The 27,603-nt window shown below is 43.6% G+C and overlaps 1 protein-coding gene across 12 annotated transcripts in view; it reads left to right on the top strand.

Annotated features, from left to right (window-relative positions):
- AMOTL1 (angiomotin like 1) overlaps window positions 1–27,603 on the top strand; it is a 138,639-nt gene that overhangs the window by 72,285 nt on the left and 38,751 nt on the right. For all 12 annotated transcript variants that reach the window (XM_075592480.1, XM_075592488.1, XM_075592482.1 and 9 more), the window contains 2 exons: window positions 10,782–10,926; window positions 12,179–12,268. In XM_075592480.1, the coding sequence (XP_075448595.1) occupies window positions 10,782–10,926; window positions 12,179–12,268 (235 nt within the window). The remainder of the gene's footprint in view (window positions 1–10,781; window positions 10,927–12,178; window positions 12,269–27,603) is intronic.

Raw genomic sequence — 27,603 nt, 5'->3', positions numbered from 1 at the left:
CACATTCAAGGTCAGAAGGAACTAGAATGTTGTTAATAATAAGGAAATTGTTTGTTCATTCATACTTTGGCAATAATCACATTTATTTCTTATTGTATGAATAATTGATACCTATAATTTTGTCTGCGGCATAGGAGAATAAAGTGTCCTAGCCTGGGTCTAGGGTTAGGAGGTGGCTTCTCCAAATATACAATGGTGAAAGGTGTGACGCGCTGGAGAAAAGTCGCTGGGGGGTATGTTATTTATAAATGATCTGACCGTTACATCATTTTTTCTAAATTTCACCCCAGGTATGCACCAATTTGCACCATTTCATATTTTGTAAAAAAAACAATCTGGGGACAGAGGGAGCGCTCCCCCCCCCCCCCCTCCCCCAGAACTTTTTTATGAAATAGAATATGAAATGGTGCAAATTGGTGCATACCCGGGGTGAAATTTAGAAAAAATGACGTAACGGTCAGATCATTTATAAATAACATACCTGCAGTCATACTCTCATACCCCCCCCATCCTCCCGTATCCCCCTCATCCTCTCCCACCCCCCCTCATCATTTCTCACCCCCATCCCTCTCATTTTCTCTCTCCCCCCCATCCCTCTCATTTTCTCTCTCCCCCCATCCCTCTCATTTTCTCTCTCCTCCCATCCCTCTCATTTTCTCTCTCCCCCCATCCCTCTCATTTTCTCTCTCCCCCCATCCCTCTCATTTTCTCTCTCCCCCATCCCTCTCATTTTCTCTCTCCCTCACCGAGTGAGTGCGCTTTTTTTCATACAATCTATATCATTGGGTTATTGTTTTGTTTTTTCCGGAGAGAAATTGAAGGAAGGTCCCCACTCATCCTACAAAGAGAAAGAAAAAGAACAGAACAACACAGTGTTATATGGTTTATTTATCCATATTTATTTCTTTATCACTGGTCACATATATTTATTAGTCACTGTTTATCCTGCACTCCCCTAATTTTTCACATCATTATTTCACTAGAACTTAGAGGTTGTTTGTTTTATTGGGTTTGAGCTGCACTTTTATACATTTTAGTTTTAAAGCTGCTGTTCAGGCTCCCGTTTTTTTTTGTGTTTTGTTTTTTTTTTTAACTTCAATAGTTTCATCTGGGCAATCTCTACTTACCTAAAAAACTGCATAGCTGCCGGTCAATTCGTTCTCCGTCTATTGATCGGCAAAGTTTGGCGACATCTTTAAATATGGGGAATGTAAATCGTTGCTATAGGAACAAGCATGCTTGTTAAAATAGAATACAAGAACATTGGTCTTTCAAAGTTGTTTTTTTTAAAACAGAAAATGCTAAAAGTATTTTTTCTTACTACAGAACTGATTTATTAAAAAAAACACACATGCAGGATATTGCTTGAACTGCAGCTTTAAGCGCCAGGTTATACTTCCTCACTATAAAGCAAGAAGCCTGACAGATAAAATGGGTGAGTTTGAATTAATAGCTACATGGGAGCAGTATGGTGATATAGGAATTATTGAAACGTGGTGGGATCTAACTAATGACTGGGCAGTTAATTTAGAGGGTTATTGCCTTTTTCGGAAGGATCGAGAGTATGTTTATGTGTTAAACCGGATCTAAAACCTATTATAAGGGAAGATGTTTATGAAGGGAATTATGAAAATGTAGAAACCTTGTGGATAGAAATTAGCAGCGGAGGTTAAAGTATAAAGAAAATGTTTGTAGGGATATGCTATAAACCACCAAATATGTGTGAGATGGTGGAAGCCAAAATAATTTTGCAAATGGAGAAGGCATCAAAACTAGTTCATGTTTGCATAATGGATGATTTTAATTATCCAGACATAGGGACCTATTCAGGTAGCTCCGATAAGCTGGCTGCCATATCGATCGGGTTGTTCCTACCTCACGGTATGACCTTGCGAGCCAGATCCCGTTTGGTAGGAAAATGCCTTACCGATCGAGTTAGCGGTTTCTTTTTCTAAGATCTGCCGGAGCGATCTGCCTGCAGTCTGTAAGTGATGCACAGCGAGAACTGCATCCACCTGCACAGCTATTACATGCGATCACACGGTTTTAATTTTAGTTTTGTAAGTGTACAAAATAAATCAAATTGGACTCTGTAAAAATATTTGCACCTGGATTGGAAACTGGTTGAAGGACAGACAACAGAGAGTTATCATAAATTGAACTTTTTCAGGTTGGGCAAAGGTCGTAAGTGGAGTACCTCAAGGATCGGTACTGGGACGCCTGCTTTTTAAATTGTTTATTAATGACCTTGAGGTTGGCATAGAGAGCAAAGTCTCCATCTTTGCTGATGACACTAAATTGTGTGAGGTAATAGAAACAGAGCAGGATGTAATTTCTCTTCAGAAGGACTTGGAGAGACTGGAAACGTGGGCAGGTAAATGGCAGATGAGGTTTAATACAGATAAATGTAAGGTTATGCATTTGGGATGCAAGAATAAAAAGGCGACTTACAAATTAAATGGGGATAAATTGGGGGAATCCTTGATGGAGAAGGATTTAGGAGTGCTTGTAGACTGCAGGCTTATCAATAGTGCCCAAAGTCATGCAGTAGCTGCAAAGGCAAACAAGATCTTATCTTACATTAAACGGGCAATGGATGGAAGGGAAGTAAACATAATGATGCCCCTTTATAACGCATTAGTAAGACCACACCTTGAATATGGAGTACAATTTTGGGCACCACCCCATAGAAAAGACATTACGGCACTAGAGAATGTGTAAAGTAGAGCCACCGAATTAATAAATGTGATGGATAATCGGCTTTATGAGGAGAGGCTAGCTAAATTAGTTATTTACATTAAAAAGAGGCATCTAAGAGGGGATATGATAACTATATACAAATATATTCGGGGAGAATACAATGAGCTTTCAAAAGAACTATTCATCCCACAAGCAGTACAAAGGACTCGGGCATCCCTTAAGGTTGCAGGAAAGGAGATTTCACCAGCAACAAAGGAAAGGATTCTTTATAGTAAGGGCAGTTAAAATGTGGAATTAGTTACCCATGGGGACTGTGATGGTAGATACAATAGATTTGTTCAAAAAAGGTTGGACATCTTTTCAGAAAGGAAAGATATACCAAATAAGAAAACATGGGAAGGATGTTGATCCAGGGAGTAATCTGATGGCCATTATTTGGAACCAGAGACAGAACATGAAACACAGACAGAGCTCAGTGCACATCCAGTGAAACTTATACACGGTACAGTGCCTAAATATATATGTATAGATATCTATTAAATAAAATGGTCTTTTAGTTTAACATTTTGGCCAAAGTGTTGTATGCCCCTGAGCCACTACACGGCAGACCACATCTCAAGGGTCCCTAACACTAATATAAATTCTTAATAACCTGTGCATTACCAGGAAGAATGATTTACAATAAATCTGTCAAAATTAGTTGCATAGTTCTAAGTCTGATTGAAGCTTTTATTAACCTGTACATTACCAGGAAAAGCACTCTGTATTAGATTTGTCACAATCATACTGCAAGCAAGCAGTTTCCCCTGAGAGTGGGAGATACTATTGAGTGAGCTTTTAACCATTTAAATGTTGGAGGGGGTGAGCTTCAATTAGGTAGGAGGTTGCCACCCTCCAATCAGCTAAGACCAGCTGAACAAGTTGTTTGGCCATTATTTGGAGTCAGGAAGGAATTTATTTTTCCCCTTATAAGACATCATTAGATAATATTTCACCGGGGTTTTTGTTTGCCTTCCTCTGGATCCATATACTGATCAATATACTGTAAGTACAAATACAGGATAAAAAAAATCTGTCGTCTAACTTTTGCATAGGTTGAACATGATGGATGGATGTCTTTTTTTCAACCTCATCTACTATGTAACTATGTAATTATATAACTATGTAACTATGTAATTATATAACTATGTAACAATGTATGTAGCCAATGGTATTTGGTGCAAAGAAACTAAAAAATGAGACTGAATAGATGGAACTGTACATATAATTACAAACATTAACCCATTAAAACCATTCGGCATGGTAGGTGATTACGTGTGAAACAGCCACAAACGTGTTATCAGTTCACGTCTTCTCCCTCACGTCCTGCTTCAAGCATAATTAGTGCTGTGCCCCGGCTTCCGCTGGGTGCCTGGCGGTGTAGGCGGTGCGAGTGAGTTGGCACCAGAATCTATCAATGAACAGAAGGGGTTTGAAAGGAAATTGCAACGCTGCTGTGAAACATGAACATGTTTTAGTGGTGTCCAGCCTCCCCTCACATGCCACTTGCAAACAAAAGCTGCTTTGATAGGTATTCTTTCTGCTGCAGAATGAGCCTGCTTTGTGCTCCACCACGTGGACACACTCACATCCCGCACTGACTGTGTCCAAGGAAATAAAAGGAAGACACTTTGCTGGATTAGTACTGTATTATGTTATGCCCCCTCCCCCAAATAATAATAGCTGTTTATTTTGCTGATTTGAGGAAGCTGTAGGACTTCCACCAAATAAACAATCCTCATTTTAACCCTTTTGATTCCTGGGGAGGCAGTAAGACATTGTTTTTCAATGTGTTGAAAATAGTTACCTAAAATAGCAACGGACATTATTTGCCCTGAGTTTTAACTCAAATGCACTGAGCATACTATATGCAAAAACAATGTCCGTACAATATATCTCATTAGCATCGGGTTAACGTTAGGTTAAATTAGTACTACCTGGCATCAAGTAAATTAGAACTACCGTGAGTTAATTAAGATAAACATGCCTTACCTAGAGGGTCTGGATTTGAACAAGGCCACCTTTAGGTATGAACTAAATAACCAACTGTTCATCCCGGTGTTACCCTAAATGACCTTTAGTGGATATGCGAGGTTAGGGGGAACACCCCTTTTGCATATCCCCCTATCACCCTACGTTATTTAAGGAGTAGCACTGGGTTAACGTTCACTTGCTTTAGTACTCAGGCGTTCTGATTAATTTAGGTTAAATAGCCTAACCGAGCTTAGCACATCTGGTTAGAGGTGAGTGCCCGGATACTGTCATTACATTCTACAGTATATAACACTATTTTTTGAGAGTATATATCGCAGATGCTGTTCCTCCTCTCAGGAAGTAATGACGTGTGGCCATTACTAAAAGCCAGTAAGAAGTCATGACTTTAATTCATCATCATCATCATCATCATCATTAATGCGACTATCGAATGACATTCAGCGAACAATGTAAGTAGATGCTGGGGATAATACGTTTAAGTGTCATATTGCCAATGTAGGCACTACAGCATGGAAACTCACATTGACTTGGGAGTTTCTGTGCAGTAGTGCCCGATTGGCACTATCATACTTAAAGGAATAACCTCTTCTGAGGGTTAATAATGCATCAATGTGTATGAAGTTCTCATGCTCTCTAAGGCCTCGGGCATGGTCAGCGCACCGTGCTGAGGCGCGCTGCTGCTCGGCACTGAGCCCCTGCAGCCGCAATGAGAGCGGCTTTAGCAGGGGCTCGCGCACGCGTCAGCACGCTTGGGGAAGCGTGTGTCTGACGGAGTTTGGAAATTTTCCCGCTTGCCGGAGCGCAGGGCCGGTCACGTGAGCGGTTCGCCCAATGAGGGCGAACCAGCTCCGTGACGTCACTGGCCCGCCCCCGACACGCCCACGGACGGCGCGCTGTGTAAGGCCAGGGAAAGCACCGCTTTCCCTGAGCCTCAGCGCGCCTCCGCACTGCTAGAACAACTATGTCCCAGGCCTAAGGCTGAGGCCATAGAGGGGTCCTCCGCGCTGATGCTGATGCTGAGGCTCGCCTGCTCGGACAGGAGCGCTTCCATGGACTGGCAGGCGAGGCAGCGTGCGCGATCGGGAGGCGGGGCAGTGACGTCGCTGGGCCAATAGCCCGCACACCACTGACGTCACGGCGTCGAAGTCATAACGCTGCTTTGCGCTGATTGGGTGTTTTCAGCCGACAGCGCTGAGAAAAGTTTCGACTGTCGGCTGAAAATCCCCGCGCCTCAGCACGGCTGCGGACGCTCGCGGAAGCCCCCTCTAAAGACATCCTTATTGAGGATGACGGGGCTCAGCGCGGAGCGTCCGCGCGGCTCAGCGCGTCTTCCCCCTCTATGGATCCAGTTTTAAGTTTGTTCTTGTATCGAGTCTTCTCAGCAGACGTACATGCAGCATTGTTAAAGAAAGAGGTTTGCCTAAATATTTTCCAAAACGGCAATTGTCCAAAAACAACCACTAATCTGCTGTATGATCGGTCGCTTCAGCTCAGAATAAAGCCCCTTTTATCCAGCTCATGGAAAGTGTGGCTGGGTGCGGGGCATATTTTTTCTGCTGGGTACATCATCAAATGTAGAGTAAGGCCTCGTCTAGGGTGAAAGCGAGCGCACCAGTGCTCGAGCGCTGTGACGTCATGCACTCATGTTGCTCGGGTGAAGCTCATGTTGCTCCAGGGTGAAGCTGAGCGTGCTTGCGCGCTCATGCGACACGCGATCAAACACATGATCGCAATGAGACTGGCCAGCGTGCGCTCCGCGCTCAACTGCGTGCAGAGACAAATAAATTCGATTTATTTGTCCTTTGCCCAATGAGGGCGAACCAGCTCTGTGATGACACAGGGACCTGGCCTAAGACAGGAGTGCTCCTCTCCAGCCGCCCCAACAGGTCAGGTTTTCAAGCTATCCTAGCTTCACCACAGGTGGCTCAATGAGTCCCTGCATCAGCACAGGTGGCTCAATCAGTCTCTGCATCAGCACAGGTGGCTCAGTCAGGCTTAGTTTTTGACTGAGCCTCTGAGTCGTCTGTGCTGAAGCTAGAATATCCTGAAAACCTGACCTGTTGGGGGGTACTTGAGCAGCCCTGCAGTAAAGCAATGTGTGTGTCTCGTCCCTATGGCACTGATGAATTTCCAATACTTGTCTCTTTTTTGTTTACCTGAGGGTTTTCAATGCATCGCAGTTATTATATATACATACTGTCACTTCTAACTTGTCCTTTTGACCTTCCCTAAATCGCTCATGTGCTAAATGGGAGAACAGACACCATAAACCCAAATGACTCTCTTAAAAAAACATAATTTTGACAGGAACACAGAGCTTCATTTCTAGCCCCGGGGTGTTTTTCTCCTTGTCTCCAAGCCTTTTAAATGAGTATTTGTACACGATGCATGAAAATTCATGGATAGCATTTAAATGTCTACTGTTACTTTCAGTGATCCCGTCTGTGTCAATAAATGGCTGGTACTGTATGGCTCCAGTATCTTCTCATATGGATCTAGTGAGGTGTTCAAAGGGATATTTATCCGTGATCAAATTAAGTAAGAATACAAGTGATATGAATAAGTGAAAACAAATGTAAGTACTTATTAGTAAAAACTGAATGCACTATTGTGCGTCTGTTGCACTTTTCCCACTTCTTTCACAGGTGTTAAAATGAGCAGCCGGATATATTTAGGGGGCTCGGCCCTTGGACTCACTCAGCCACGGTGCGGGGGAGGGGGCTCTGAACCGGCCGGAAGTGCCAGTCACGTCAATGGCAATTAACGCTGCATCAGGGCGCAGTTCCCCTGCATTGTGACTATGTGACACATGGCCCCTAGCCTATGTTTGAAGCCTTAGAAAAGTGTTCATTGACACACAGCAGATGGTTTTGTTGTGTGTGTGTGTGTGTGCGTGTGTGTGTGTGTTAGTGAGAAAGGGTCTACATTAGTGGTGGCCAACTCCAGTTCTCAAGGGCCATCAACAGGCCAGGTTTTGAGGATATCCCTGATTCAGTACAGGAGCCACCTGTGCTGAAGCAGGGATATTCCTAATACCTGGCCTGTTGGTGGAGCCTGAGGACCGGAGTTGGCCACCCCTGGTCTACATGTTCTCAAACCAGATGAAATTTTTCTTGGCGAAGACTGAAAAATAAAGGCCTGGTTTGCATCATTTAAAGAGTCCCATTCTAATGTGTGTTACATTCCTGTAACTTCTTCATACGTTATCCTGCTTACACTCTTTAAACGGCTCGCTTCTCATTGTTAAAGGCCGCGCTTATAGTGCCGGCGACGGGACGGTGACGTCACGCTGCGGTCGCTGGAAAAATCAAATGGACTTGACCAAGCCGGAGCGCACGCGACTGAGGCAATACATTTGTTTTGCCGCGACGTCGCCGGCACTATAAGCGCAGCCTAAGTGTGGCTTCATTTTAATTTTAAAAAAAATTCCCTGTTGCTTTTAAATCTAACTTCTTCTTTGATAAATCTAGAATGGGGGTTGGGGGGGGGGAGGTGTGTGTGTGTTGGTTTGCACACAGTCTTCCTCATAGATTGAATTATAGTGTACAGAGCTTTCAAGACCTCACAGGTCCCAGAAGTGTACAATGTAGCCGGATGCACTGACATTTATTTTCCTATTGAACAGGAAGCTAATGAAGATGCACCAGCTCTCATCCAGTTGAATGTGCTGCTTATCTCTAATGATACTGTAACACCTTTTGCCCCCCCCCCCAATCGCAGATAGGGACCATGTGGGGAAATCTACACTTGTGTTACCAGGTGTGGTGCGTCACCTGATAGGCTCACAGAAGGCCTGAACCTCCGCCACTGGGAGCCTGGGGTTACCTGATCCGTCGTCGAACACAGCGCCTCCACCTGTAAGGGTTCCCACCTGAGTGGGATGGTCCTCTTACAGGAACCACAATAATAAAACACGCACATAGTGTATGCTAATAACTGTTTACTATTGTAACTACTAATAACAACTCCGGTACCTGTACCACACAGAATAATGCGTATACACACACACATGGACGTGCACCGGGTGCACAGATCAACAAAGGTATTCCCCAAAGTACCTTATGTCCAAACCCCACCTACGTGTGTTGGAGATAGCGCTATCCCTGGACGTGTTGGTGCACTCTTTATAGATACCTGCCCGGGGCTCCAGGCCACGGGTGCCGCTATACACTGAAGTGGATCCGCCTGATCCGACGTGATGTCCTCCTACGCATGGGGTGACTTCCAGCGTGGATAATATCACCGCAGCTCCGCACCGTCTGTACCTTGACGGGGATCCGTCTGCAACCGGCCGGCCGCAGTCACTGCTTGGCGGGGCCGCCAAGAAGATAGTCTCTATATAACTCTGGGGGGTCTGAGCCCAGACCCAGTAATCAGGCTGTGCACTACTGAGTGGCTTCTAACTTAACCAAATAGCTAAAGGGGCAGAACTCCTCAAGTAGGGCCTGTCCCTGAAGCAACCACAAACTGGGGCAATGGTAACTTATCTGGGGCCTCTGGGGGTAACTAGGCCTAGTGCCAGGGGCTACTGCTCCCTGCACACACACCCTATCTCACCCAGCTCCCAGCTCCAACTGACACTCTTTTTAAAAGCTGTCTAAACTGTCATCTCTCACAGCTTCACTGGTTGCCTAGCAACATGTAATTGCAGCCTCTCTTAACTGTCTCTATTCAGAACTGCCAGCGCAGGCTCCCTTGCACTGAAAAAGCCTTAATTGCAAATGCAGCCGCCCTATTGACTAAGCCGCAGCATGTGACAATCCCCTGAGGGATACGGGGGCTATAATACATGAACAACTTGGCAATGAACGGGGTGTGTGGCTGGGGGGGGGGGGGAGGGGTGTCTGACAGATGTTATCTCTTCTTAACGGCTAAACTTGATTGCCAGAGTTTAAAGCCCCAGATTTACACGTTCAGGTCTGTGGACCCGTCGGTTCACACGTTACATGTGAAATTGCTGGTCTTGAAGACCATCCAGGGGAAATAAAGGGAGTGTTCAAATCTTGCAGATCCCATGAGCCAATAGAAAGCTGCAAAGTTGTGGCTTCCTATTGGCTGGCCATTTAAAAAGGCGATCCAACATGGCAATGTTATTTTTTTAAGCACAGGTTTGATGCAGGGGGTCCCCAGAGCTGAACCCCATTCATTTAAGCTCCGGGGACCCCCTGCTTCAGGAGGTACCGACTTCTGAAGGGGGCGCCGGTAGCCGCTTGCTTAGCAGGGATTACATAATGACCGCTTTTCAAAGCTCCCGTGCCCTGCGGACCAATAGGAAGCCATGACATCATCGGGTGCGGTTTCCTATTGGTCCACTTGACGCGGGAGCTTTAAACTTTGCCGAGATACCGGCACCCCCTACGGAGGTCTGTATATCGGGAAGCGGGGGGTCCCTTAAGCGGAAATGAATGGGGTTCAGTTCTGAAGACCCCCTGCTTCAATCCTATGTTAAAAAAAGAAATAATAAAAAACTAATTAATTGCACCTTTAAATTCCTTTGCTACGACAGCAGTAACTCCACCTGTGTGTATCTCTGGGACCAGGGGGTCCCCGGAGCTAAAAATGATCAGCTCCGGGTGCTTCAGCCACCTGTGCTGAAGCAGGGATATCCTGAAAACCTGGCCTGTTGGAGGTGGGAGCTTTAGGACTGAAGTTGAGCACTCTTGCATTAGAGCAGATACCTGTGTTGGTAAAGTTGTAGTTGTTCTTCTGTAGTAGGTGGTACCTTTTTTATTTGTACTAAGAGACTACAGTATATTCTAAAGACAAACTGGAGAGAAATGCTCTCTGAGGTCAAGTCATAATAATCTAACTTTACCAAGTAAAAAGGCTGATAAAGATCAGGTGTATGGGGGAAGGGGGTTGTGGAGCCCCCAATAAAGAGTGAGATGCTTAGCAAAAGAAATAATCATACACTTTTTTAAATTTCTTTGTAAATCAATGAGTGTGCAGCCTCCATAGTGCACATTGGTTGGCCCGGCTTGCATATAAAATGTTACACTGTTTCCTGATAGATTTCTGATGCCTGATGTCCCTGTGGTTTCTTTTAGTTTGAAACAGAAATTCAGAAGATTTCCGAAGCCTATGAAAGCCTGGTAAAGTCCTCCACAAAGCGAGAATCTCTAGACAAAGCCATGAAAAACAAGCTGGAAGGGGAGATTCGGAGACTGCACGATTTTAATCGGGATCTGAGAGGCGAGTCAAAATTCTGCTCTCCAGATTACGCCATTGTCAAGTATTGGGTATTTACTAGCTAGTCTGTTGGGTATTCAATTTATTCTAACACTGCAGTCAGCACTAATTCTCAGGTGGATCAATCAGTGACTCAGTCGAAGACCACCCGTGCTGGAGCAGGGATATCCTGAAAATCTGACCTGTTGGTGGCCCTTGAGGACGGAAGTTGCCCACCTCTGTGCTAGCAGAATGTTATCTGAACGCCTTGCCAGGGGACAAGCTATTTCTCACCTGTTTGGACCTGTGCAACAGGTGGCCACCTGGTGAATAATTATAGAAGGCGTTAGGCAGGCGTTACCGGATACACATATAACAATGAGATGTATACAATTCTACAATGGGATCTGGAACGCTAATCTATATTGTACATGTCGAAAATCTCCACAAAGTTTGACTTGGCATGAATTCCTCCGTGGCAAATGTAAGACACGTTTACCGAACACGATGCATGCAAAAACAGAAGTACCAATTCTTCCATTAATTCATCGTGGCTGAGTAATGCTGCTCTAAAACAATATTTTGATCATGTATATATACATTGTACCATATATATATATATATAGAGAGAGAGAGAGAGAGAGAGAGAGAGAGAGAGAGAGAGAGAGAGAGAGAGAGAGAGAGAGAGAGAGAGAGAGAGAGAGAGACGCACTAAAAGGTAAGTAAGAAAACTTGTATTCAAAAATAAACATAGCACAAACATGACCAACGTTTCGGTCCTCGTGGGACCTTCCTCTCTTCAGCACCACGAGGACTGAAACGTTGGTCATGTTTGTGCTATGTTTATTTTTGAATACAACTTTTCTTACTTACCTTTGAGTGCTGTCTTGTGTCTGCTCCTGCTGGAGTGGATTACTTTTCTCTTACTATTGGTATAGGACATGTACCGCAAACTGTTTATGGTAATGGGAGTGCCGGCTGCCCCATTTTGTTATATATATATATATATATATATATATATATATATATATATATATATAATATGTTGATGAGAGAGAGAGATCAGAATATTTCCGAGGTCTGACACACCTTGGTTTTCTATTGACTTCTAATTAGTGTCTGAGGGGAAGCATATGTTACTTGCAAGATAAAAGAAAGTGAAAGGGCAGAAAGTACATAAGTGCAGGGTCCTTCCTCCCTTTTCTTTCTCTTTTCAGCTGTAAATCGCTCTATCCCAGCCTGCAGTTTCTAAGTAGTATTTCCTTTCTTTGTGCAGACCGGCTTGAAACCGCCAGCAGGCAGCTGGCCAGCAGAGAGTATAATGGGCTGGAGGACACGTCGGAAGAGGGACATTATGCATTCAAAAGTGGGTAGTGTGTTTTCTATATCTCCTTGTGCGCTGGTTACGGAGTATTTGTGTTTTGGGTTTGTGACATTGTGTTACCTGCTGGAAGGGCTGCATGTCAATTAACATTGATAAAGCGTTTAACAAATAGTAAATACACATGCATTATATTGCCGAGATTTCCATGGTGTGTTGTTACAGGCGGTGTATTTGAAAATAAAAGGTGTTTAACTACCAAATAATTGCAGTATTTCTCCCTGCATTTCCACTTTCAGTCAATAATACTATTATTATTATTATTATTATCCAATAACAATAATATGGGCGAGCTCGGGCCCCGGCGATGAAGATCACACACAGTGGGGCTCACAGGCTGCAGCGACTCTTCTGATGAGTAAAACTTTTAAACTGAAAATGGCGTACAATGTATATAGCAAATAGAAAATGCAGATGGGCAATGTAGAAAGTTTTCGAATAGACCATAGTCCGCGGCCAGGCTGGGAGCGATGCGCGGTGACGTCACGCTCCCTGCTCAGCCGGGAGATTTGTGGCCGGCTAGGTGCGCGTGCGAGGGGGGCGATTCGGGGGTCGTGGCCATGATGTTACGGAGCTGGTTCGCCCTCATTGGGCGAGCCGCTCACATGACGTGCGAACGAGAGACAAATTCAATTTTGCTTGCTTCGGCAAGCAGCTAAGCGCCGAGCAGGCGTTCGCGCACGCTGGCCACACACATTGCTGCAATGTGTTTGTTCGCGGCCAGCGTGAGCGCGCTCGGTCAGCGCCACCCTGGCCGCAGCCATACACTGCATGGAAGCAGCTATCCGGCTGGTCGCCATTTTCTGCGTGCATGTTATTGCAAACTGATACTTTGTTGAGGAGATACAGTATAAGCATTTGAGACATTCCGTCTCCGGGAGGTTAAAATGAGCTGTGGCCAGAGCTTAGTGCAGTCTAAGGCTGCGGCCAGGGTGGCGCTGAGCGTGTAGGCACTCATGCGCGGCGCAAGCAAGCTGCAAATTCAAATTTGCTTGCTTGGCAAGCAGCTAAGCACCGCGCATGCTCAGGCGCTTGCTCACGCTGACCACTCACATTGCTGCAGTGTGTTTCATCGCGGCCAGCGTGAGCCCGCCCTCTCAGTGCCACCCTGGATGAGGCCCAACGGCCACCCTGTAACCTAAGAAGCAAGCGATTAGGAAAACCAGGGTTTATCTTTACATTCAGTGCTCAGAGGGTGATCTACTAACATGAGGCTTCTGGGGGAGGGGGTTGTTGCTTTAAAAATAATTATTCATTAATATGTCTGCAGCATAGTAGGAGCTGTTGAAGATACAGGCAGTCCTCGGTTATCCGACACAATGCGTTACTCAAAATGGCGTTGTAAAGCGAAACGTTGTAAAGTGAAACGTTTTCCCATAGGAACACTGTTTAAATGAAAGGTTCCGTTCCTGAAGGCATTTTTAACACTAAAATACACCAAATATTTTATGCAGGCAATAAGATATGCAGCACACACATAAATTATATAGTGTATATACTGTATTATATATATAATATAACGTAATAAATAATATATTATATAGTATAATATTATATAGTATAATATTATATAGTATAATAGTATATATATATATATATATATATATATATATATATATATGTAGAGGTATATATATATATATATGTATATATATGTAGAGGTATATATATATATATATATACGCTCTTACGACGCTTTGCAATGTTGTTTATGTGAATGTGTATATATATACACACACACAATGTTGCAAAGCGTCGTAAGAGCGTTGGATAAGCCATTTTGGCATTGTAAAAATGAATATAGGTATGCATTGCATAGCGTTGGATATGCCATTCGTTGTAAAGCGAAGCGTTGTAAAACGAGGACTGCCTGTACATTGTTTATTCAGTGGTCCTGTATTGTACAGTATACTGTATATACATGTAGGAAAATTAATATTAATATTGCCCTATATATACTGTATACTATACTGTGTGCGTGCGTGCGTGCGTGCGTGCGTGTGCGTGCGTGTGTGTGTGATGCCCTGCACTGTAAAAGATTTCCTTGGATTTATTTATTTTTATTGTTTGTTGCTAATTTCATTAAAAAAAAGTATGTCATCTTTAAATACTCTAGTTGTGTCTGTAAATACTACTACCTACTACTTTAGCAATACATTATGGATGATGTGGAAGGTTGGATCTTACTTTAAAGCAGAAATTCCCCCCCAGGATTAGAGACACATTATTTTCAGCTCGGGGAACCCCGGCTCCTGAGATACCGGGGAAGTTATTAGAGGGGATTTAAATGGCCGTCAAATAGGAGGCCACAACCGGTGATGTGGCAGCTTCCTATTGGCTGTCGATTTGGCAGCCGTTTTGTTTTCCCTGGATGGAGATTGCTTCCCTGTACCACAGACCGGTAAGTATCTCATCAACCAGGCTCCCCTGCGCTGAAAGTAGCGAGGTTTCCTTCTGTATATAAAATGGGGTGGGGGGAGGGTAAAACATAAACCAAGAAAGGGGGGGGGGGGGAGATCGCTGGTTTAATATTTTGTCCTTTAACAAATCAAAGAGTGATTTCATAAGTGCTAAGAGACTTTAAAATATAGCCAGGAATGATTTCACGAGCTGTGGTTGCGTTTGATGTTCGGATCCCAGCATCATGTAGTGATTATACAGTCCGGTGCTTAAGATGTAGCGGTGTCCCTGCTATTTGCTAGTGGCAGTGTTTCCATCACATGCTCTGCTGCACAGCTCTGCAGACTCAAATCAGCATTGCAGAGGTCAAAACAGGGGTAGACAACTCCAGTCTTCAAGGTCCACCAACAGGGCAGGTTTTCAGGATATCCCTGCTTCAGCACAGGTAGCTCCATCAGTGGCTCAGTCTTTGACTGCACCACCTATGCTGAAGCAGTGATATCCTGACGACCTGACCTGTTGTTAGTAAGAGGACTGGAGTTGGCTCCCCTTGGGTTTAAAAACGTGTGCCTTTTCAAAGATCCTGAAACAGTGCTTGCTTTTGTTATATTAGATTAAAATATCCGTCTTCTAAACACACAGTCATTCTACTCGCCTCTGTTCCAAGGAAACTTCAAAGGGTTCCACGGTGATCCAAAGTTGACCTGAGTTTGAGATGTATTATCTTCCCCCAGTGTGGGCAGTCACTGCAAGCTGATTTTCACGTCGGTTATGGATCACTAGTCCCCCTACTCCTTCAGACACGCAACTCACACTAATCCCACAGTGTCGGCAATTGCACTGTAAAGCAGGGGTTTTCCATTCCAGTCCTCAAGATCCCCCCTCCCACCCCCCCAACAGGTCAGGTTTTCAGTATATCCCTGCTTCAGCACAGGTGGCTCAATCAGTCCCTGTTTCGACTAAGCCACCTAAAGCTGGGATATCCTGAAAACCTGACCTGTTTGGGGGAGTCTTGAGGACTGGAGTTGAGAACCCCAGCTGTAAGGGATATCTGCATGTGCAGTTGAGCTGTATACAGTCAGAGGACCTTTAATGTATTGTCCTCTCATTGCGTCTCATGTACTTCCCTCTTTCACTCACTCATGCAAACACAAGACCCCTTATTCAATATGTTGTGAAGATATCTTCCCCGTGCCGATTTGGAGTTAAGGTCAATACAAATAAATCAGTGTGCTCTGGCACAGGAGATGGAGTATGGGTGAAAATGGCCCCATTACCTTGACCCTTATGTATGTATATTTATTTGTGTGTGTGTGTGAGATAATCTACACAGTGTCACAAATTCATTAGATTGGAAGATAACAGCCTTTGCTCTTAAGCAGAAATGCTTTTAAGTAGAAATCTTTAAAGTAATATGGAAGTTTAAAAAGGAAGTTCAAAAAGAAGTGGAAAAAGTGGACACAATCTACTGCTTCTGATTCCTGCATTTGAACTACGCTGGAAAGGAGGTTATCATCCCACACTGCACATCTCAACACATTGCTATTGCTGTGATGCCACCTTTACTTTTTATATTTACTGTAACCTCACTTATTTTCAAATTATGCACTTCCTTCCACCAGCCTCATCATGTCTCTAACTCTATTCATATTTCGCCATCTCTCCTTACTTCACCACTTCTCAGTTCACATGAACTCCTCTCTTACCTGCGCCCTCTGTCACCACACAGTTATGCCGCCTGCACTAAAACACACCCCTACAAATCATCCTCACACATCCTCTTTCTATCCATGCTTCTCCTCCTTGCTTCTGGGGATATCTCTCCCAATCCTGGTCCCTGTCTTATTTCTACTTGCTCTCGTCCTCGCCTTCCACATGCAACTTCTACTCCTTCTGGTGTAAACCCCTCCAACCTCATACCCATCCCCTGCCACCCTCCCTCCTCTCTCCCTTTCTCCTGTGCCCTTTGGAATGCTCGCTCCCTCTCTAACAAGTTCCTCTCTGTGCATGACTTCTTTCTCTCTCACTCCCTGCTTCTCTTTGCTATAACTGAGACCTGGCTCACTCAGTCTGACTCTGCTCTGGAAGCTGCCCTCTCCTATGGTGGCCTTTCCTTCCCCCACACTCCACACCCTGGTGGCAGGGGTGGAGGCGTGGGGCTCCTGCTCTCCTCTCTCTGCCGTTACAGAACAGTTTCTATTCCCCCCTCTCTTGCTTTTCCCTCCTTCGAGGCTCACACAGTCCAGATCTTCTCTCCTCTCCCGGTCCATGTGGCGGTCATCTATCGCCCACCTTCCTCTACTCATCCCCCTTCTGCCTTTCTCTCTCACTTTGAATCCTGGCTCTCTTTCTTTCTCTCCTCAGACTCCCCTGTTCTTCTCCTTGGGGACTTCAACTGCCACATTGATGACCCCTCTCTCCCTTGGGCTTCCCGCTTTCTTTCTCTAACCTCTTCTTTTGGCCTTCAACAGTGGACTGCAGCCAGCACCCACAAGGATGGCCACTACTTAGACCTGGTTTTCACTAAAAACTTCTCTCTCTCTGATTTCTCCATTTCCCCTTTTCCTCTCTCTGACCATCACCTCATCTCATTTTCTCTCTCTCTCTTCTCTCCATCTCCATCTCCATCTCGCCCTCGTTTTTGCAGAAACCTGCGCTCTATTAACCTCCCAGCTCTTGATTCCACTTTACGCTCCTCCCTCTCCTCTCTCAGTTCTGCTTCAGACCCTGACAACCTGGTCAGGAACTACAACTCTGCCTTATCTTCCTCTCTTGATCTTCATGCCCCACTTTCTCTCTGCCGTCCTCGCCCTTCTAACCCCAGACCCTGGCTAAACTCCCACACACGCATGCTGCGTTCCTCCACTCGTTCCTCTGAACGCCTCTGGAGGAAATCTCATACGCTCGCAGACTTCATTCACTACAAATTTATGCTATCCTGTTTCAACTCTGCCCTCTTTCAGGCTAAACAAACCTACTTTTCATCACTAATAAACACACACAAGTCTAACCCACGCCGTCTCTTTTCTGTCTTTGACTCTCTACTCAGACCACCCTCAGCTGCCTCCTCTTCTTCCTCCATCTCACCTCAGGACTTTGCTGACTTTTTTAAGAAAAAGGTGGAGTCCATACGGCAGAACATCCCATCTGTTGCCTCCTCCCATCCCACAATGCTTCCCAACTCTCCTCCTGTCTTTCTTGACTCTTTTTCTGCTATCTCGGAGGAGGATGTATCACTGCTGATCTCCTCTTCTCCCTCTACCACTTGCCCTCTTGATCCCATTCCCTCCCATCTCCTAAAACCTCTTGCTCCTTCTATAATCCCTATGCTCACACAGATCTTTAACTCTTCCCTCTACTCTGGTACCTTTCCTTCATCCTTCAAGCATGCAACCGTTATACCATTACTCAAAAACAGCAAGCTTGACCCTACCTGTCCTTCTAACTATCGACCTGTCTCCCTCCTGCCTTTTGCCTCCAAACTCCTTGAACGTCTTGTATTCTCTCGATTGCTACACTTTCTCAACACCTATTCTGTACTAGACCCTCTACAATCTGGCTTCCGCACTGCTCACTCTACTGAAACAGCCCTCACTAAAATAACTGACGACCTCCACGCTGCCAAAGACAGAGGTCATTACACTCTGCTCATATTACTCGACCTCTCTGCAGCATTTGACACCGTGGACCACCCTCTTCTCCTTCACATTCTCCATACTCTTGGTATTCGGAACAAAGTTTTATCCTGGATCTCCTCTTACCTCTCCCATCGTACCTTCAGTGTCTCTTTTGCTAACACCTCCTCCTCCTCTATTGATCTCTCTGTGGGGGTACCCCAGGGCTCTGTCCTGGGACCCCTTCTCTTTTCTCTCTACACACTCTCTCTAGGTGACCTAATCACATCTTTTGGGTTTAAATATCACCTCTATGCTGACGACACACAAATTTACCTTTCAACCCCTGACCTTACACCTGCTATACAGACCAAAGTTTCCGAATGCCTCTCTGGAATATCATCCTGGATGGCCATCCGCCGACTGAAACTTAACATGGCAAAAACAGAGCTCCTTATACTACCTCCCAAACCTGGCCCTACTACATCCTTCCACATTGCTATTGGAAATACGATCATTCACCCAGTAGCCCAAGCACGCTGCCTAGGGGTCACACTTGATTCCTCTCTCTCATTCTCCTCTCATATTCAAAACGTTTCTAAAACTTGTCGCTTTTTCCTCCGCAATATCACAAAGATACGCCTTTTCCTCTGTTACTCAACTGCTAAAACTCTGACTCAGGCCCTCATTCTCTCACGTCTCGATTACTGCAACCTCCTGCTGTCCGGCCTTCCTACCTCTCACCTGTCTCCCCTACAATCTATCCTAAACGCTGCTGCCAGAATCACTCTAATCTTTCCTAAATCTGTCTCAGCGTCTCCCCTGCTGAAATCCCTCTCCTGGCTTCCGATTAAATCGCGTATCTCACACTCAATTCTCCTCCTCACTTTTAAAGCTTTACACTCTTCTGCTCCTCATTACATCTCAGCCCTAATTTCTCGCTATGCACCATCACGACTCTTGCGTTCTTCTCAAGGATGTCTTCTTTCTACCCCATTTGTATCTAAAGCTCTCTCCCGCCTTAAACCTTTCTCACTTTCTGCCCCACACCTCTGGAATGCCCTTCCCCTCAATACCCGACTAGCCCCCTCACTATCCACCTTTAAGACCCACCTTAAGACACATCTGCTTAAAGAAGCATATGAATAGCACTGGCTAATCATGGACACATGACACAAAGCTTGGCCCCCTGCAGACGCACTTACTAGTATTCCCTCCTACTGTCTCTGTACGTTCTCCCTACCTACCAATTAGATTGTAAGCTCCTCGGAGCAGGGACTCCTCTTCCTTAATGTTACTTTTACAGTATGTCTGAAGCACTTGTTCCCATGATCTGTTATTTATATTTGTTATTTATATGACATGTATTACTACTGTGAAGCGCTATGTACATTTTATGGCGCTATACAAATAAAGACATACATACATACATACATACATACATAACAATGGTAATTAGGAAATTCCTGCCCTACAGTGTTTGCAGTCTAAATTAAATTACTCTTAGTCAATATACTGTGACGTTGCTTTCGCACGCTGCAAAAGATTTTAGACCCATTCATTTGAATGGAGCTGATCTGTTCTGTAGCATTAGGAAATGGCACACACACACATACACACACACACACATACACACACACACATACACACACACACACACGTTACTTACTCCCATTCCATAGAACTCTGTGCCCAACAACAGCTGCTGCAGATGGTACCCTGGGTGTATATTCACTTAGAGCTAAGCTCGTTGTAGAAATAGCCCATTCAATGCCAGAGGAGCCATTAACTAGAGATGGGCAAATTATTCGCACACATTCGACTTTGCAGCGAATGTGGCGTTTCTTTGCAGGCGCGCATATTCGCGTCTCAATCTCCAAACGGGCACATTCAACCCCCCCCCCTTTTTTTTTTAAAGGTTAAACATTTGCTCTATTGGATCGATCTAATGTACGAACAAAACGAACGTTCAACCGGCGAATGTATGAAGCGTTTGATGCGTTGGCGCGCATGCGCACGGAACAAACCAAACGTTTCATAACATTTGCCGATCGAATATTATGTCTTTCGCAAAAAAAGAAGGGCGACGCAAACACGGCACAAAGAATATGCTGATCCAATTTTGACACATTCGCCCAGCTCTGCCCATAACACATAGCAGAGCAATAGAGATATGTCAATGAAACACGATTAATACGCAATTATTCACTTTCTATACGTTGGATTCTTTTGGCCACATTGAAAGTATTACAGAACAAAGCTCAAAAACTCGCCATGCACGGTAAACATTTTGTGTAAAATGTATTATCACCCTTATAATGTAAAGACCGTGCTAAAGAAAAATACACATATTACGGTGGTCTATATGTTTGACGCAGCAAATTATGATCCTGTTGACACAATATATTATTTTTGTCGCTAGTGATGTTCAAGTAAATACGTTTTGTTTGTTGGTTAGTTCCCCCCCCCCCCCGTTTATTACGAGAGGGAAATAGATTAAAGGTTTTATGAGCATTGCCTTCATTTAATTTTAAACGTGTTAATCTAATAACAATGGTGTCGCCTCCGGCTCAGTTAATTACTTTGGATTTCACAGTGTTGACTGGACAGACAAGGTACCAACCAATAGGGAACCTCAGTACTTAATTAGACTTGACAAGACAGAATCTAGGCAATAGAACTCCTCTAATGTGCAGCCAAACTGTTTAACTATTTTGAAGCATTTGGTATAGGATTCCAAGAATTACATTTTCTTGCACATCACTCTTAGCAGCCTAAACCTATATATAGCAAACTATATGAAATACCCACTGGATAAAAGAATACTGCATCTGTACCAGCATCTTCATGAATCATTCTGAGTAGAATACAGCTGTACCAAATAGCACTAGTTGTGCCTGCTAAATGTATATGCAGAGGTGTATATATGTACATTATCAGTACAGTATATTATAGAATGTATGCATATAAAAACACCCATCTGTGTGTGTATGTGTGTGTATACACACACACACACACACACATAAATAAACTGATTGTTTCAGTGCCAGTAGAGCACATATTGTGTTTCATTTAGAATGCCTTTTAGATCTTAGGCATGTTCTATAGTGCCGGGCGTGCGCACGGAATTGTAGTTGGCTGACGTGAGTCAGTCTTTCTATAGAAGGGCCGCGCGCGCACACGGCAGGGGGCGGGGAGCCGACAGACAGCGGCGAAGATTAAGAAATTCATCTTTTCGCGCCGCTACAGGCTCTGAAATTTATGTGCGTGTGTGTGTGTGTGTGTGTGTGTGTGTGCGTGCGCGTGCGCGTGCGTGTGCGTGTGCGTGTGCGTGTGTCTGTGTGCGTGTGAATGATTGCGGAACAAAAAAAATAAATATTTATTAAACTTTTATTTTCTTTAACAAATCTTGCTTAGGTCTTCCTTTCACTCACACAACCCATGCACACGCATATACACACACATACACACACATACACAGCTCCCTGCTCTATAAACATGAAAAGCATGCGGCACGTGCACGCGCGTTCGCATAGGCCGCACGCGGTATATAACAGCCCTTAGATTGCTTGACCTACAGTATGTAACTGAAGGGACTAAGATCCTTATTCTATATGCACTGAAGCGACTATATTACAAAAATATGCCCATTGACTTTAATGGGGGTGCCTCTGTGAATATAGAATGACCCCCTAACGCCTTTAACGTAGCAATCTCTCTTACTTTTTTTTTCTTTACCCTGCAGTTTTTTATATCGTTTAAACCGGGGCTCCTTCTGAGCCAAATACCACTATTTTCAGCTCAAAGAACCCTAACCCCCCCCCCTGGTTCCCAAGATACTTCCTGGTGAAGTCAACGCGTTTTAATAATCACCCCCAGTGGAAACAAAATGGCTGCCAAATCTCGGGTCAATAGGAATCTGCAACACCATTGGTTGTGGCTTCCTAGTGGATGGCAATGTAAATCCCCTTGAAAAACTAGGAGGTAATGCGGTTAACTTCCCTGGTAGGTATCTCGGGAAACCGAGCGTTACCTGGAGCTGAGAGTACTTTGTTTCCAGGTCTAGAGGCCTTTCTCTCCCACCCCGGTTCCAAACCCTTTGGGTGCCCTAAGACACAGTGGCTGCATCGTGCTCTTTCACGCCGCATTTCCAGGGGAGACTGGGATCCACTCTCTTGTGGAGCGCAGATTGTGATCCGGCACGTGGGGGAAGCGGAAGATGAGGACTCCGGACTCTAGCCCTTCAGACGCCCAAAGGGTTAACAAGTTAACGTTCTCTATATGATGTCTCTCGTGCGCCGTTCTCTACAACAGCTCTCTAACATGAGCTATACATTTGCAATTAATCCTGGGGGAACATGAGCAAATGTGTAAAGACCTTGAGTGGGGCCATCGGGAGGGTATGTGAGTTCTCAATAAGATAGGAATTTATATATATAAAGGGGCAGTCCCATGTAGCAGCCAAAATAGTAATCAATTCAAACAACTTATCCATGCAATTGGTGTCTGAATTACACTTAAAGTTGTATTTATTTGTTTTCTTTGGAGAATTATTTTCACTGAGATACTGCATTCCTTATATTTCTTCTAATATTAATTGTTCCCAACTTTTATCTGTCTGGTTAATGATGGAATAACAATTAGTTTACACCAAACAACAAAGGGAGACAGGTCGGGTTAACAACGGGCCTCTTTCAGGGGTGGGCACTCCAGTCCTCAAGGGCCACCAACGGGTCAGGTTTTCAGGATATCGCTGCTTCAGCACATTTGGCTCAGTCTTCGACTCCACCTCTTCTCGAGATACAAGAGTGTTATTGAGAAAGAGATTAAATAAAGGTCATAAAACCCCTCCAAAGCGTTTGCTTAACATGAGAACATTGAAAGTTTAAAAAAATACTTGAAAACAAAGCCCTTGTAAATAAACACACGGTGTCTGTCGTTGGGTCCGATTTCTCACTCTGCACACGCACAGTTTCTAATGATATTGCCGTTTTGGAATGAGATCGCGGTTTTGGAATGAGATCGCGGTTTTGGAATGAGATCGCGGTTTTGGAATGAGATCGCGGTTTTGGAATGAGATCGCGGTTTTGGAATGAGATCGCGGTTTTGGAATGCGTTTTGGATTGAGATGGCGGTTTTGGAATGAGATCGCGGTTTTGGAGGTGCGACACACACACACTACTCTCACCTCCATGCTGTTTCCTTCTCTCCTTGGCCCCAGGCTGCTGACACCTCCTCCTGATTGGCTGCTGCTGGGTAATGCAGCCAATCAGGATGGAGGAGGCTGCCCAGCCCCCTAGAAACAGCTCTGCTCGGCAAATACCACGGCCCCCCAAATTGGTCAGGTCACTTTGTCCAGAGAGATAATACCAGACACATACATGTCCAGTATTACCTCTCATTTTTTATGTGTACTGTGTCCAAATACAGGACAGTCCGGTTTATTACCGGACACCTGGCAACCCTAGGTAGACGTAGATGGTTTCATGGAATTTGGTGCTTTTGGATTAAATATGAAAAACCATGAAAAATATCAAACAATTAAAAAAAAAAAAAAAAAAAGTTTCATTTACTGGCCAGGAGGTGTGAGCGGTTTCATCCAGTATAAATTGGACTGAGGCTATAAAAAAAAGTCACCTTACATATTATTATTATTATTATTATTACTATTATTATTATAATTGAATGGGCTGTAAGGTGTCTTATGGCAAAATACTGCTTAGTAAATAAAGCCCTTAATTGCCACTTTTGGGTTGACAAGTATGACAAAATGATAACACACTTACAGCAAAAATGTACAAAAACAACGGTAAACCATAGACGCGTAATCTGACAAAGCATAAGACTACTCGGACCACGTACATGCTTAGGCGGCGCTTATAGTGCCGGCGACAGCGTCGCAACGTCGCTTCAAAACAAATGTATTGAAACCATCGCGTGCGCTTATAGTAGGAGCAGCGCGACAGAGCGACGGATTGGTCGCGATCGCTGGAAGTCACTTCAATTTGATTTTTCCAGCGACCGTAGCGTGACGTTGCCGGCACTGTAAGTGCAGCCTTAGGCTGCGGTCCCAGTGACTGCTACAGCGCACGCCTCGGGGTGCACTGTGCGTATAAGCACCGCCCCTCAATGGGGCTGGACCCAGTACTCACCTTCCCGCTGAAGGTGCAGCCGCGCCGTACTGACATTGAGTTTATAACTTGCGACAGAGGCGTGATCACGCCCCCGCCGGCGGTTCACCCAATGAGGGCGAACCAGCCGCGTGAGGTCATGGCCACGCCCCCACAAAACTCCGACCACGCCCCCTCCCGTCGCAATCTCCCTGTCCCTGAAAGACCGCAGATCGAAGTTAGCACTGTGCACACGACGCGCCCCCTCCCCCCCCCCCCCCCCCTGCCGGGCGCGCATGCCACAGTGATGACTGTGACCTCACCCTTAGACCTTTGCTTCCCGTTGTAGGGTCGCTTATAGTGGTTGGGACTAATCTTGGTGCTTTCTTTCCATACTAATATTTTCCGAAAGTAAACTCCAAACTTATTCCATTAAGTGAAAATTGAGATATACAGGCAGAGACTCAGGGAGACATCTCGTACCTTAACGTCACATTTATCTTCCCCTCTGTATTATCAGCATGTCGTCTGTGGCCCAGAATCACCATGTTAACATCACACCAACAGTAGCGCTGTATTCACTAAAAAATGCTATTTTTTATATGATCATTATTTCTACTAACTCCAACATTTAACTGCTTGCAAAACTACCAATGAATAATCCTATTTTTTTTTGTTATAGAGCATTAGAAGTAGACAATGTTCGGTCATTTTGCATAATTAGCGACCGCCGCAAAAAGCGGGCTGTATCTTTTTTGTGTGTGTTTGTTTTTATGACTGGCAAGGCAGCAACGGGACTGGTCCTAGCTCAAAGAAGAACTGACTGGGTTCACACACATCAAGGGTATTGTTCTAGCCCAGGGGTGGCCAACACAAGTCCTCAAGGGCTAGCAACAGGTCAGGCTTTCAGGATATCCCTGAAAAAGAGTAAAAAAACACAAAACATAGTGTAATACTGTTAAAACAAACAACATATAATAATACTAATTATATATCAGCTGAGATCAAGGGTGAATTGAAAATAACAACATTTAATAAAATAATTAAAACACTGGACATACAAAACATATACAAATGAAAATTACAATGGGTAACAATTAAGGACAATTAATATGGGACCATGCAACAGCTGCACTGGGTGGATTGCCCACTCACCGGACGAAAGATATATACAAGCAGTGGATATATCTGAGAGTATCCCCTCTCTTTTTCCAGCTACCACTGCTACCGCATCAGGATCAGGGCCAGGGAGATGGTTGCAGCACGCCAGACTGTGTGTGCCTCTCTGGATACTCGTTTCCCCGCAGCTTGGCAGGTTTAGCACAGTAGATTTGTGCAGCTCCCACCGCTGCTGCGCCGAGTTTTGGGCCAAAAGGAAAAGCTGTGCACGCTAGACAGCGTGGGCCTCCCTCCGCACTGGCGTTCTCTCCTCGCGGTAGTTGGTACTTTCCAAACAGCAGATTCGAGCGGATAAAATGATTGTCAACAGCAGATTCGTCACGGAGCTTGCAGGCAATTGCAATGCACTGGTTCAGGTCCCCACGAATTAACCCTACGCGTTTCGAGAGCGAGCTGCTCTCTTCCTCAGGGGTTCTAGAGATGTGTCCCACAGTGTCCTCTTATATAGGTGTCCAAATAAGTCCAATTAACACCCTAATTTAATTGTTGCACATGCGCAATCAACAGTGTGTGGAAATCAATGTCCCTTTACTCACACATGCGCAGTGGTTCTCAATGGTGGAAAAACAAATATAAACATGTTAAAAATAACGATCTCAGCTGTATATAAACATATTGTGATATGTGTATGATGAATTATAGCTCTAAATTGGTCATAATAAATAAAAATATAAACCAAACTGTGAAGTGTGTATTTGTGTAATATATTATAGTGAGTACTGTGTAAATGAGAGCACTGAAAACAGTGCTGTGAAAAAAACTTTAAATTAAGCTGTGAAATAATGTGTATATAGAACATATATAATGTACTATGTGATTTGAATAATAATCTTCTATATGATTTGTGATTAAAGAATGTATGTTAATAAACAATGAATTATATATCATATAATATTTATGTGAAAATATATATAGTGTGTAGTGATTTACAAATATATAACAAAAAAATGAATATATAATAAAAAAAAAATTTGTAAATATATGTGCTTATAAAGTGACAATGTTTATTATCAATATAATGTGAAGACATGATATTTCTACCAATATTTTACATAATTAAAAATTACACCAATTAGTAAAAATTACACCAATTTATAAAAAATGTATGCAATACAATATTTATACATTGATATTTATCAACTTTATGCTAATTGTATGCAATACAATATTTGTACATTAATATTTATCATCTTTATTACACCCTTTAATATAAGAGTCAAGAATACAAACAGAATGGACAATCTACTATTTGAATTACTTAACCAAAAAAGGTTTCAGATCGAAGTCAACGTTAAGGCCAAGTGGGGATAGGGTCTTGGATTGGATTTACGAGCTAAAGACCCTATCCCCACTTGGCCTTAACGTTGACTTCGATCTGAAACCTTTTTTGGTTAAGTAATTCAAATAGTAGATTGTCCATTCTGTTTGTATTCTTGACTCTTATATTAAAGGGTGTAATAAAGATGATAAATATTAATGTACAAATATTGTATTGCATACAATTAGCATAAAGTTGATAAATATCAATGTATAAATATTGTATTGCATACATTTTTTATAAATTGGTGTAATTTTTACTAATTGGTGTAATTTTTAATTATGTAAAATATTGGTAGAAATATCATGTCTTCACATTATATTGATAATAAACATTGTCACTTTATAAGCACATATATTTACAAATTATTTTTTTTATTATATATTCATTTTTTTGTTATATATTTGTAAATCACTACACACTATATATATTTTCACATAAATATTATATGATATATAATTCATTGTTTATTAACATACATTCTTTAATCACAAATCATATAGAAGATTATTATTCAAATCACATAGTACATTATATATGTTCTATATACACATTATTTCACAGCTTAATTTAAAGTTTTTTTCACAGCACTGTTTTCAGTGCTCTCATTTACACAGTACTCACTATAATATATTACACAAATACACACTTCACAGTTTGGTTTATATTTTTATTTATTATGACCAATTTAGAGCTATA

The sequence above is a fragment of the Ascaphus truei genome, chromosome 3, assembly GCF_040206685.1.
Source record: "Ascaphus truei isolate aAscTru1 chromosome 3, aAscTru1.hap1, whole genome shotgun sequence".
Classification (NCBI taxonomy): Eukaryota; Metazoa; Chordata; class Amphibia; order Anura; family Ascaphidae; genus Ascaphus; species Ascaphus truei.
The sequence above is the reverse complement of the archived record's forward strand: the minus strand, read 5'-3'. Positions and strand labels throughout refer to the sequence as shown.